Source organism: Eublepharis macularius, chromosome 12, assembly GCF_028583425.1.
Source record: "Eublepharis macularius isolate TG4126 chromosome 12, MPM_Emac_v1.0, whole genome shotgun sequence".
NCBI lineage: Eukaryota > Metazoa > Chordata > Lepidosauria > Squamata > Eublepharidae > Eublepharis > Eublepharis macularius.
Window position 1 is genome coordinate 31,489,645 of NC_072801.1, and position 14,253 is coordinate 31,503,897.

General features: G+C 43.1%; 1 protein-coding gene across 2 annotated transcripts in view; it reads right to left on the minus strand.

Annotated features, from left to right (window-relative positions):
* Positions 1-14,253, minus strand: part of MRC2 (mannose receptor C type 2) — a 100,151-nt gene that overhangs the window by 26,727 nt on the left and 59,171 nt on the right. For both annotated transcript variants that reach the window (XM_054994612.1, XM_054994611.1), the window contains exons 10-14: positions 12,729-12,844; positions 12,359-12,507; positions 5,666-5,883; positions 2,696-2,838; positions 862-964 (exon numbers count right to left, since the gene is read on the minus strand). In XM_054994612.1, coding sequence (XP_054850587.1) covers positions 862-964; positions 2,696-2,838; positions 5,666-5,883; positions 12,359-12,507; positions 12,729-12,844 — 729 coding nt within the window. The remainder of the gene's footprint in view (positions 1-861; positions 965-2,695; positions 2,839-5,665; positions 5,884-12,358; positions 12,508-12,728; positions 12,845-14,253) is intronic.

The window sequence follows — 14,253 nt, forward strand, 5'->3', positions numbered from 1 at the left end:
TTTCTGCTGGATGGGCCAGCCCTGTTCCCAACAGCAAAAAAAAATGTCACAAGATGACGGGGGTGGCCCACCACAACTGGAGAAGCACACTGCAACTAGGTGATATGAAACATGTGTTCCCCAACTACAATCCCCCCCACCCCCAAAACCACAGGGACTGCCCACTCCTGTGTTGTTGTTACTCAGATGCAGGTTTGTTGTTACTGTGTTGTGTTGTTGTTACTCAGATGCAGGTTTCCTGCTCGGTCAATCCCATAACCACAAGATGGCTACAGTTCAGGGACAGGGGAGCAGAAAGCTCAGTAGTGCTGCACTACTGGGGCAGGGCACTTCTCAATAGTTCCTCTCCTGCCCCATGAACTATTCTTTGCTATTTCTTAGGTAGATGATCATTTTAAAACTTGTTAATATGTTGATTTATCCAGACTGGATTTTTAATTTGCTGCATCTTTACTTAGGCGAGGCTTATTTGGATTTCATATCATCTACAACTTATATTCTGTGGATGGTTTATATACTAGTTTTAAATACTATACAACAATTATTTTATTTATTATTTTAGAATACACAATGAAGGTTATGTTTCATTTATGTTTCATAACGTAGCAGGATCTATTCATTTGAAAATATTTATGCCCTGCTCTGAGACACTAACAAACACCTTAGGAATGAGTACCTTATTGTTATAAGAGAGCAATACGGCATCACAAAATAAAATATACCAGCACATGACACTATGTTAACTATACTACATATTGAATATTATTAATATTGTTGCACATTTGTAGTTTGCCACTTTTCACCTGCCAGTGGTTGCAGCAGCCCTTCTGTAAAAGGCACGTTGCTGAGCATGCCACTCACCCCAAGGCCGTCACTCCACTTCCAGCTTCTCTCAGCCCCAGGAGCTCGGCGAGTCAAGCCTATCCAGAACCAGTGCTGTTCATGGATTTCAGGTTCCGATTCCCTGAGGGGTATCACAAAGGAATGTAAGCAATTCCTGAAAGACCTTGTCTGTACAATCTCACAGTTTTGTATTTGTAATTCTGGGGTTCCAGATGTGGTCTACCAAAGCTGAGAGAGCTTCTAAGTGTTTTCTTTTTCTCTCTCACATGCTCTCAGCTAACATCTCAGGATTTTTCTTTCTTTCCTCTAGATATCTCGGACTTTCACAATTTATTATTTTAAAACGTTTATTTGAGGTATTTATAGTCTGCCTTTCTCACTGAGACTCAAGGTGGATTGCACAGGCATCGTCTACTGCAGGGGTCCCCAACATGGTACCTGTGGGTACAACTGCTGATACCTTTCCTGGTGCCTGCCAAGTGTTTTTAGAAAGTGGGTGTGGCCAGGTGGGGCTTTTGCCAAGCATGGCTTCTGACTGACTATTGGAGATTCTATTGACTGTACAGATTTTTAAAAACACTGCTTTGGCAGAAGCTGTTTCCACAGCATAAAGATCTTTACTGTGTGACTGAAAGTAAGCTGTAGCAGCTATTTTGTGGCTGGCTCTGCCTCCTGCAGTAGTCATTTTGTGGCAGATATTTTGTTGTTGTGCCCCTTGTACTGTGTCAGAACTCAAAATGTGCCTACCAGCTCAAAAAGGTTAGGGTCCCCTGGGCTACTGTATTAAAGGCTGCAGATAGATCCAGAAAGAACAACCAAGATAGAAGGTCATTGTCTATATTCAGATGGAAGTAATCAACTAAAGCTACCTGAGCCACCTCTGCCCCATATCCCAGCCTGAAACCAGACTGAAAAACATGCTTTCTCCCTGGAGGAAGGTAATGGATCATGCAATAGTTTTTTTGCAAAATAAGAAAGCCACAGCCTCAACATCTTGGTTTAAATGATGCATTTTGCATTACTGTTCTGAAACTTCAACCAATCGTGCTGTTTTCTAAATGAAACCTCTCACTGTCAGAGATGCTGGTATCTCCATTTTGACCCAGTTACACTGATGGGATTGACAGGATCCCGGCATCTGTGAAAGGCACTATTTGTGCACTGGATCCTTGCCCATCTTGACTGCGAAAATCTTTAAAGACCACATAAATAAGCTCTTGATGTCTATCATAAATCAGTCACTAACTCAAGACACCTTCCCTTGGCCACTGAAAGAGGCGGTCATCTGCCCACTACTTAAAAAACTATCCCTAGATAAAAATGATATGACCAATTATTGTCCAGTTCTAATTTTCTGTTTCTGTTTCTAATTTCCTGATTGAGAGAACAGTAGCCAACCAACTCCAGGTTTTCTTAGTTAACATGTGCTCAGACTGCTCTAGACCCTTCTTCTTAAGTCAGCATGAAAATTGGCCTTTCACCATAGCATAGCCTTAGTTTGGGATGAACTCCTCCTCTCACCTTTTAAAAATGTGCCAGAGGCCTTTTTTTATTTTCCAGGTACTTTCAAAGGAGCCAGGGCTAGAACCCTGAAATCTTCCCTTCAAGTGCCTTTCTCATTTTTTTTAATGCATTTTTATTTTAAAGGATACTATTTTTGGCTGTGTTCTGAGCATCATCATGCAGACAAAGAGGAAGGGGGCAAGCTATAAATTCAAAAAGCATTGTTATTATGGTACATTCAACTCTGGTGGGCACATACAAGTGACAGCTGCATACCAAGGTATGTGGAAGTGTGCACATAAACATACATGTGTAGGAGTTGCACAGAAGCAAACATCTCACTCCTTACCCAAAAATCTTGTTGAGGGTGTTGGCCACAAAGTGCTCCTCCTCATAGCTGCCCAGGCTCAAAAGCTGAGCTTTCAGCTCCTGGCAGAACAAGTGGGCCATGATCCAGCTTTTCTTCTCTTGCAATCTATCATAGTTGAAAACCTGTCCAAGAAGCAAGGAGAAGAAAGGGGGTCATTCCTGTGTCAGCTGCAACTTCCATGCTTATCTAATGCTTACTACAGGCCCCCTTTCCAATTGCAGAAATGCACAGCAGAGCACCAACAACACATGGCTGACTCTGACATGCACTGACAGCCTACAGCCAGGGATACATGTTTTAAAACTGTGCTCTTTAACAATATTGCAAAGTAAAATCAAGGCCTCCCTCAGAATGCCAATGTTTCACCACTTCCAAAAGCAGAACCAGACCAGCTGGCTTCGTGGGCAAGACAGTAGCTATATCAGTTTCTATTGTTTATTTATTTTCCTTATTCATGGCTCACCTTTCTCACTGAGACTCAGGGAGGATTACAAAATATTTAAAAAATGCAACCAGACAGCATAAGACATCCTATAAACAATGCAACAGGACTAGGTGTACATCATTAGAAAACAATGCCAAGTGAAAACTGTCTAAGCACGACATATCATAAAAAATGAAGATAGTGGATTATTTATGTAGTCAGATCCAGAGTTTTAAAAATTAGCAGATAGAAAGCCATATAAAAAGAGAAGAGAACACAGGGGACATAGCACCCCTCCCCCACCAAGTTGTTTCAGATTGAGAAAATGTCAGACGGAGAAGGCTACAATTCTGAACAGGGTTACCAGCTTCATAGTAGGAACTGAGATCTGCCAGAACTACAACTGACCTCCGGACTACAGAGATCAATCAGATCCCCAGGAAGATTCAGAGAACAGACTCATGGTATACCACGGAGTTTAGGAGAAACAGGTCCTAAAGTGCCATTATATCCCCCATTGAGATCCAAATCTCCAAGAATTTCCAAAGCTAAAGTTGGCAAACCTAGCTCCAAATAGGCACCTGTGTACCTGGGAATTGCATTTCAAGCACAGAACTTGTAATGTACACCTGATTGCCAGGATCTGGGGAAGACATGAGGGAAATGTAACATTTCCTCTGCTGGGTTGGCCTTGGCTGCTGTTCCTAGGTTGGCCACTTGTAGATGGGCTCTGTAGCTCCCTTTTGGCCCATGGCTGCCAGTGGCTATGGTGATACAAGGGGTGAGAGCTCTGGCTCCCAAAAATCCTGGGCTTGAAACCCCCCATGTCTTACAAGACTTAAAATGCAAACCATTGGGGAGGAAGGTTCCATAAGATTAGCTTACACCCTTTGTACCCTCAAAGTATATTCCTGGATATACTCAAGCTCCTGATATCTTATCTAGAAATAGCCAAGTGGCCCTGATCTAAGGATACTTAAATCCAGAGACTGGAGTCATGAATGGACAAGACAGATCTTCCTACTAGAGTTTCCAGGTGCCTGCCAGTGGTGGGCAAACTCCTGGGGGTTTGCCACCTTGCCTGCCAACCTGCCTGTAGTTGGCAGGAGGTGGCAAGCTCCCAGAGGTTGCCCACCACTGGCAGGGACCTCAGGAATGCTAACAGGCATGGCAACATCACTTCCAGAAGTGACGTTGTCTCACCAGCTGCAGGAGCATTCCTGTGCTTCATTTGGGGCAGATTTGGGCTCCAAATGGGCTGAATTGGCCCCGCACAGAGTGTGGAAGTGCTCCCGTGGATGGTGTGATGACATCACTTCTGACGGTGACATCACTGTGCAGGTGCCAGAGCACACACACGCAAAAAGGTCCTCACTACCAACACGAGGTGCCAGGTTCCCCTCCCCTCTTCCTGGTGGAAAGGTATAGGGACCTGGCAACCCTACTTCCTACCCACCTGAAAAATATGAAAAAAATACATTGGGGGAATTTTAAAAAATGCTAAATCATAAAAGGAGTGGCTGTAGCTTTAATCAGATGCCCTCAGTTGCTGTTGCTAAGCAACCATTAACAAGTATTCAGAGCTTCATTTCTGTTAGGAAAAGGTAAAGGGAGGGGCAGGGCCCTTTCCAGAGCTCTTGACCATTGAGAGAGGACCATTGAGACTTCTTGAAGATAATATGGAAGCAAGCAGAATGATGTAAACTGCTTTGAGTCCTCATTGGAGAGAAAGGCAGTATATAAATTATGTAACAATAATAATAATAACATTCGATTTATATACCGCCCTTCAGGACAACTTAATGCCCACTCAGTGCAGTTTACAAAGTATGCCATTATTATCCCCACAACAAAACACCCTGTGAGGTGGGTGGGGCTGAGAGAGCTCCAGAGAACTGTGACTAGCCCAAGGTCACCCAGCTGGCTTCAAGTGGAGGAGCGGGGAATCAAACCCAGCTCTCCAGATTAGAGTCCCATGCTCTTAACCACTACATCAAACTATATAAGAAATATAGGTAAATATAGAATAGATAAAAGGTGAGTTGTTTAGTGAGTTTGAAGGCGAGAAGGACATAGGGAAAGGTGAGCATATGGAGGCTGCCAGGAGGAGAGAAAGAGGAAATAGTGTGAGGAAAGAGATACAGAAGAAAGTGAAGTATCCCCTGCATGTCCTTACTGGTTCCCCACCATGCAACTGGGTCACAGGGGAGAGGCTTCTGGGGGTGGGAGGAATGGTGAAAACGGGGGAAGGGGGCAGACAAAGGTGGATAGGAAGGAGAGAAGGAAGTAGGAAAGGGGGAGAGGCTAAGGGGGGCAGGGAAGGGAAAATGGACATAGTGGGGGAGGGGAAAATGAGATGGCCCCTGCAAGTCCTTGTGGGTCCCTACTTGTTATATATAATACACATAATATGCACATTTGGGATCATCACATCTCTAAAATGTAAATAAAGAAGAAATGCAAATGGAGCCACTTTGTGCAAAGAGCTTCCTCTGGCTGGCTGCCTCTCCTTGCTTTGCACTCACCTTGTAGCAATGCCTCATCTTTGGGCTGGTGCTCCATCCCGGAGGGCAGGAGCCTGTGAGGCTGGGGGTGGGGCGGGGTGCAGGAAGCTCGGGATTCACCGGGGTTCCTAGGCTCTGCCTGCAGATGTATTTGGCCCGGAAAGTGGTACAGTTCTTCACTTCCCACAGGCCCATGGCGCTCCCTGTAGCCAAGGCAACGCAGCCCCCTTTACTGTAATCTGGAAAGCTCATGGGAAGGGGAGAATATACCAGAAAGAGAGTTTAAGCCAAAGGAAAAACTTTGCGAAATCATTAAACACATTTGTCACTGTCACAAGAGAATCTGAGATTTCACTTTTCTAAATAAGGTAGCTTCCCTGAGGGGAGGGAAGCCATGCTGGCCTACTCCAAAAAAAAACCAAAGACCAGCCAAGAATTCTGCTTTTTCCTTCAAGATGCTCATGGGCTTCCAGGAGGCATCTGAGTGGCCATCATGGGAAATGAGATGCCAGTCTAGATGCTCTGCTGGGGTAACACCCCCCCCTTGCCCCCTCCTCCTGCAGGTCACATACAGCTATGCCTTGTGCCATGGGGTGGCCCAGCTCAAGACAGATGTTCTTTTCTCCCCACATGTTCTCTCTTCAACATAGTTAATGTTGTTTGATTTTAAAACAGAATAGACTGATCTCATGTTACTTGTTACTCCCTTAATGTTTCCTTCACTCAGATGGCAGAGAACTCCATTGCTTCAGACAGGCAGCCTTCCTGCCTTGGACCCCTACTCTAGCCAGTGCAAAAAATGGACTGGTGCAATGCATTGTGCTTTACGCTTGTTTTCTGCAGGGCCTTTTTGTTAGCAGGCAGCTGCAAAAAAGCCGATTTGCCCCACTGGGGACTGCACAGGGACTTCCCCAGCAAGGAAATAGTACCCTCTCAGGGCGACTTTAGCTTGGGAAAATGGAGGGGGGGGTGAGCTCCTCCCCCATGTGCCACAGTCCTGATCCAAACCAGGGTCCTGCATGCTTAAGAACTAACTTGCAGCTGAAGTCTGGCTAACAATTTCCACAGTGGACAACAGTAAAATGAAACATGTTGTTAGGCCTTTAACTGAACTTGGGTCCACTGACCAAAACTTTTGCTTTAGGGCATTGTTATTGTTGTTATTAACAACAACAACATTTGATTTATATACCAGCCTTCAGGACAACTTAACATCCACTCAGAGCAGTTTACAAAGTATTTTATTATTATCCCCACAACAATCACCCTGATTGGTGGGTGAGGCTGAGAGAGCTCTGGAAGAGCTGTGACCTACCCAAGGTCACCCAGCTGGCTTCAAGTGGGGAGTGGGGAATCAAACCCAGTTCTCCAGATTAGAATCCCTCTACTCTTAACCACTATACCAAACTGGGTATCCACAGAGCATCACCAAAATTAGCAGTACAATCTAAGGAAGAGTTACATCCCATTGACTCCAATGGACTTAGAAGGGAGTAACTCCGCTCAGGACGGCACTGTAAAGGTCCTAAAACTATGAATTGCTTCAGTTCTTCTGTGTCAAATGTCTTTCCAGCATTGAAGAAAACCAAAGAGGTTTTATTTGAAGACACTGTGAATAATGCTTAAGGTTTTCCAAATATTTGACATGAGGTTCTGAACTGGAAAAAAATCCAGTTTGGTTAACATAACTACATCTATCCAGGTTTCAGTTTCATTGCTAATACTGTAGTTAGGATTTTATAATCATAATGTATAAGGCCTATCAGGCAATAACAGGCAACTTGTTTTAGCCTGACCAGGTTGTCAAGTTAACATAATATGACTTTTCAAATCTATTTTTAATGTATCTCAGCAATTGTTTTATTCAATGGAGGCATTATTACAAAAATACCTTAGAGCATCCAAGTATCCAGTCCTACTAGCTTATGGATTTTCAGTGTTTTGATAGTTTGCAATGCCTTCTGCTTCTATTATTAATTATCCACAATTGTGTTGCTTTCTTCTTTCAATTGTGGTATTTCCCATTTATTTAGGAAAGCTTCTACCCTGCCATTATTTGGAAGTTTAGTACTATATAATCTTGCATAAAACCCATCTATTATGTTCTTATTGCTAAAGTCTTGTCTTTTCTAACCGGAGGTACCAGGCTCTTGATTTCCTTTTTTACTGCCTTCTGTGCCAGAAGCTCCCCAGGCCTTTTATCCTCCTCCATATGTCTTTGTGTTACAAATAGTGTATTCTTATGAAGTATTGAATGAATGTATTATATCCAAGTTTTTTATATTTTAATAGTCATGTTAGATTTATTCATTTTACGTAACATCTTCAGCCTTGCTAGCTCTCCATATCCGTGTATCTTTTTTGATTTCTTTTCTCATATATAAAATACAAGTCCCCAATTAAAACATCAATTACAAATGCCTTCTTGACTTTCCAGCCTTTCCACCACTTTCTACTGAGTTTCTATTATTTTATTTTTTATTTTTATTTTTTTCTGATCCAGTTGCCACACTGTGTACATAGGATGGTGTGTCCACTATTTACTGCACTTCCTATATTAAAACTGACTATTTTACTCATTAGAATCAGCATTATCTAAAAACATTGGGCTTTTTTGCTCAGTGAAGAATTTTAATGTTACAAATCCTGTAACTGGCAAATGCTACATAACTAAAATTGTTTTATTTATTTATTTTACAGTCCACCTTTCTCACTGAGATCCAAGGTGGGCTACACAGTGCAAGTGAAATACAATACAATCAATAGCTAGGACATCCACTGAGCATGTACCATAATGAACAACAATAAGAACATGTGAACAGATACAATAGGATATGGTAGCAGAAAATTTGAAAACAAGCATGAAGTCAAGCATAGAGATGAACTCTTTCTGAAACAATGCAGTTAAGCACCATGGAAACTCCCTAGTGGTGCATATCTGCATCAGTGGACAGTACCCAATAACATAGCATATAGTCCCTGTCCCTACCAAAGCATCTCTCAAGAGCTATTTCTTGTGACGTAGCCTTGTAATTGGGAAGAAAGTTGCCCTGAATAATTCAGTTTTGCATAATTTAAACATTTCTTCAGTGCTGAACCAAAACATCTGTTTTCTTCTCTCAGTTCCAGCTCTGTCGACACAATTATCCATAACTGCTTTTAAAGAGTCTCCTAACATACAAAATCACATTCTGCAAAATCTGATAGATTCTTACGTGTCACGGGTTATGAGCATATGGAGCTACTGGAATCCAACTTAGGCCAATGGTCCATCTAGATTAGCACTGACTCCTTGGACAGGAAGCATCTCTCTGGGCAAGAAAAAATCTTGGGGGTGCCAGGGACTGAACCTAGACTATCCATATCAAGGTGAGGTATAATAAAACCAAAGCCCTTCTATTAACAGGGCAATAAAAGAAATATACACTTGAGTTTCTGTCTCAACATCAAGGATCTCAGCCACTTATTCTGTTCTCTTTTCTAAAAAAAGGTTGGTTCTGACTTTTCAAGTGGCATTCTTCTATGGACTGCTTGCATACTTTCATTGATTTCTTTAACATGCTCTATGTAGAACTGGCCTGGAAGTAACTTGGAAATGTCTGTTAGTGCAGAATGCTGCAGCCCATTTATTAGCTAATATGAGTCACTAGTAGATCCATCTGCTCACAGGGTGCAAACTTCTGCAGTCGGTTTGTGGGATTAGTCCTCTGGAATGGGCTTCCAGAAATCTGGAGAGCATCTTCCAGGCCACCCATTCATAGGAAACTGCCCAGCAGAAACATACTTGCAGCAACAAACAGTATACTAAAGTGTAGCCTACAGTCCCTCTCCCTTTACCAATGTAAACCAGGAGAGTGGGAGCCCCTTTAACCTCATCAGGAAGGCCATCCCATAATGTGGGGGCCACAACAGAATGTCTGTGTACATACAGTTGTTGACTTTGCCCATTTGCAGGGTGGCACCTGCAAAATGCCATGTTCAGATGAGCAAAGCTGCCATGTTGGAGCACAGGGAGAGAGATGGTCCTGTAGATATGAGGGACCGAGGCCACAAAGGGCTTTTTATGAGATCACCAAAACCTTGAATTGAGGCCAGTAATTGATGGGTAACCAATGGAGTGACTGCAGAATTAGAATAATATGCAGGCTCCACCTAGCTCTTGGCAATAATCATGCTGCAGGTGATCTGCTCCAAGTGGAGTCTCTGAGTTGACTTTGAAGGGAGACCTATGTAGAGTGCATTATAGTGGTCTTGTCTCAACGTTACTGTGGTGTGGATCCAGGTGGTCACATTGGCCATGTCCAGGTAGGGGACCATCTTGATTGAGTTGGTAGAAGGCATTTTTTGCAGCTGCATTAACTTCCTTCCCTAGCAGCAGTATAACCAATATAACTCCTAGACTCTTAACAGAGTCTGCAAAGGTCCGCTGAACCCCTGTCGAAAGTGGACAGCATAATGCCCTTCAATATCTCTGTCTTCCCAATGAGCATCACTTGTCTGGGTTTAGTTTCAATATGTTTGCTTTCAGCTATTTGACCACAACTGTCAGGCAGCAATTCAAGACCTCTACTGTATCCCCAGTGGATTTGGATAATGAGATATAAATGTGTATCATCCACATATTGTTGACATTCAATTCCAAAGCTGTGAAAGAGTTCTTCTAAAGCTTTACATAGAGTTAAATAACATGGGGGATAAGACTGCACCCTGTTGAATCCCACAAGATAGGTCTCACACTGAAGATACGTGGTGTCCCACAAAAACCATTTGAATCCAGTCCATAAAGAACAATTTAAATTAATCCAAGGCACTTCTGCCTCCAAATGCCTCAACAGGATGGCAAGATCTACTGTATCAAAGGCTGCAGTTAGATCCAGGAGGAATAATAGAGAAGCAGGGCCTTTGTCTATATTCAGATGGTGGTCAACTAGAACCACCAGAGACATCTCTGTCCTATAGCTGGCCTGAAACCAGACTGAAAAAGGTCCAAAGACAAGAATGTGTCACACATTCTTGTATTATATGTATTCTCCACTTGTCTCTTGCAAATTGATCCATTTATATCTCTAATATTTAAGAGTTTATCTATAAGAAATTTCAGATTTCTTCTTTTTCATAACATTAGAGGTGTAACATGAGAGAGAAACTATACTTCATTATCATCTTGGATTCTTCCATACTAAATCCCAAAATATTATATTCTCCAAATGACTTTTTAAAAAAAATAGTCTTTTGCTACTTATTCTTGTCTCAAAATGTATCCAACAGTCCGTGAACTGAAATGGTTTGTTTAGAGTGAAGTAAATCAACTGATCCTGCGACTAATTCCTGTAAGAATAATCAAGTTACCACCTATTTGTTTGTTTAGTGCATTTTTATCCTGCCCTTGCTCCAAGGAGTTCAGAATAGCATATATTTTTCTCCTTTCATCCACCTTATCATCACAATAACCATCCTGTGAAGTCAGTCAGGCTGAGAGAGTGTGAGTGGCCCGAGGTCATCCAGTGAGCTTTCATGTCAGAGCAGGGAACGGAACCGGGGTCTCCCAGTTCCTAGTTTGACACACTAACCACCAACACCAACCAAGCTGTCTTTCTTCCTTTCTTATTCTTTTGTTCTTATTCTCCTGTTCGCTGCTTGTTTCCTTCTAAATCCATTACTTTGCCCTCAGTACTGGCATTTATACCTTCATGAACTCCTATCCTACTTTCTATTCTATCAACTTATACATTACTACGTATATAGCCTTTAATCCCTTTGTTCTTTAATGCCTTTATGTTCTTCTGACCTAGAATCTACTATCTCCCTCCACATTTGATGCATTTGTCTCTTTGTTGCCTTCCTTTCTGCCTGCTAGTCGAACAATCTTCAAGACCCTTGCTGTTAATGAGATAGCCAAAGGGAAAGGAGGATTTCTTTGCACGTGCTGTTGCAAACTCTCTACCTGGCTTATGGAGAACGATGAAGTAAGGCCCCCTGACTCTGAAAAAACTTATTTTATTTATTTAGTAAAACGTTTGTACCCCACTTTTCCATATAGTTCAAGGCAGCTTTATCACCAGAATTGCATTTATCTTGAAAGGTACCACAGGACTCTTTGTCAGTTTGATGCAACCAGCAGATCCCTTTTGAAATCTGGATCTATAGAGGGGCCTGAAAGCTGCAGGACTGGAGCTGGAGGAACATCTAATCCCACCCACCACTGTGAGACACACCTATTTGCCCAGCATTGCCCCCTGCTGACCAATGTACTCAATCCAGGGTCCACAAGCAGCAGGCAAATGTACCAGCAAAGAAAGCCCCACCCCTACCCCAGGCAAATGAACCAGGCCAAGCAAGGCAAAACACACACTGTTGGGAAAACACAACTGCAAAGAAGAGAGTGTTGCCAACTTCCTGATAAATCTGAGAGATCGCTCAGAATTACAACTGATCACCAGATAACAGAGATCAGTTTCCTTAGAAAAAATAGCTGCTTTGGAGACTATGGTAATATACCAACTGAGGTTCCTGCTCTCCACAAACCCCATTCTCCCCAGACTCCACCCCCAGGCTCTCCAGGAATTTCCCAAGCCAGAGTTGCAACCCTAAAAGAAGAAGACACATGAGCCAGCGAGAGCGAAGGAACAACGTTGCCCCAGCCGTGATGGCAGGACACACTTCCTTGCCTGTACTTCTCAACCAATCCTAGACACAGACACAAACAGCTTTTACCTGGTTGGTTACGATTCCAGTGGGTATATGTGACTTCATCCCCGCTCAGCCAACGGAAAGAGCCTGTTTCATTTATATCCTGTAGAGCTGTCCAGAAATACTCATCTTCCCAGCTGTAAATGAGACTGCTCACATAGGCCTGTTCAAACCTTGTCCAGGAAAAGAAAAGGAAGGAGTTAGCCACTTCCTCACCACATCTTCCAGGGCTTGTTCCTTCCTCCAGAAGAGGATGTCAGCATTGCGCATCCAGAGACCCCCTGCTCCCCTCAGAAGCGACTAAAAGGCCAAGTGCCTGGCATAGTTTTGTTGCTAGGGTCTGGCAACGGAACAAAAGGAGTCCCTGTCACTCCACCTAGTTTGGCACACACACCTATTGGTGATGGTGAGCAGAGTGGCCCCATAGTCCATGCATGTCTTCCGAGCTTCTGCATACTTGACGTACTCATCTCCTAGCCAATAGCAAGATGGTGTGTGCCATTTCCAACCCTGGAAAGAATATAAGAAATAAACAAAAACATCCTCCTGCAACTATTTGCATGAACAAGCTGCCGCATATTAGAGGTATAAAATGGAGGGGGAACATCCATGGATTTTACTCAAGTAAGATTTTGTTCTGCTTTAATGGGGTTTGGTTTGTTTGCTGGGTGCTTTCATTGTTCAACCAGAGCCTTCAGAATCTACTGTATTTATACACCTGAATAAAATTAAAACATTTATTGCAGTCTATTACAGAGGCTTGTTAAGGCAAGCCCTGTCTTCCAGGAGAATTTGGTCAGGCCTGGTTCACATAAAGGCAAGCTCCTGAGAAGCCCAGGAGCCATCTGATTAGCTTTCCTATGACATATCATCAATATCGTCGCAATAGGTACACCCAGAGACACATGCTCTTGGTTATAACTGCAAACACCATACAGCTATCGATACCCATACGTTCATTAACATTATATAAATGCTACGTGATTGCACACTAGCTACTTATATAAATATAGCAATCAATATCAGGAATCAGGAGGATTACAAAGTTCTCTTACAACTGTCCTCCTTCAACCAACCCCATCTTTAAACTGTATCTTCAGTTCTGTCCTTGGCTGGACAGAAGGAGGAAGAGAAACCAGATTGTGCTCTGCAGTGAGCTCAGCAGCAAGGAAGGAGTTAGTCTCTTCCTCACCACATTTTCCAGGGCTTGTTCCTTCCTCCAGAAGAGGATGTTAGCATTGTGCATCCAGAGATCCCCTGCTCCCCTCAGAAGCAACCAAAAGGCCAAGTGCCTGGCACAGTTTTGTTGCTAAGGTCCGGCAACGGAACAAAAGGAAACCCTGTCACTCCACCCAGTTTGGCACACACCTATTGGTGATGGTGAGCAGAGTGGCCCCATAGTCCAGCAGCAAAAACTCGAAGGGGTCACTTAGCACATGAGTTAAGTAGAGGGATACCACTGCTTGTTCAGAGTTAAGAAAAGTATCAGTCAACGAACATTCAAACAACATTCAGATACAACTTACGCCTGGGCCTAAATACATACTATATTACATTCTTTCTAAGCCATATTATTACTCTGTGCCTCTTTTGTTCTTTGCCCCTCTCCCAGGCTGTTCTATGCTGCGTCCCTTTGTCCCGATTGCCATATTCCAAGATCCAAGCCAAACCCCATCCTGGTCTCCAGAAGCACCTTCCACGGCCCTTTCAGTCAGGATCAGCACATGCTGCCCCCCCCCATTCCTTGCCAGACCAATAACATCGTTATTCTATGGTAAAGGCATTTGCCAAAAGCTCAGATTTGTGTGATACAATCAACAAGGGTAAAAATCCAAATCAACTTCCTGTGAATTTCACCTTCCTGTGAATTTCACCAATCATGACAATAAATAGGACCTTTTACCATCTGCCATGTTTGC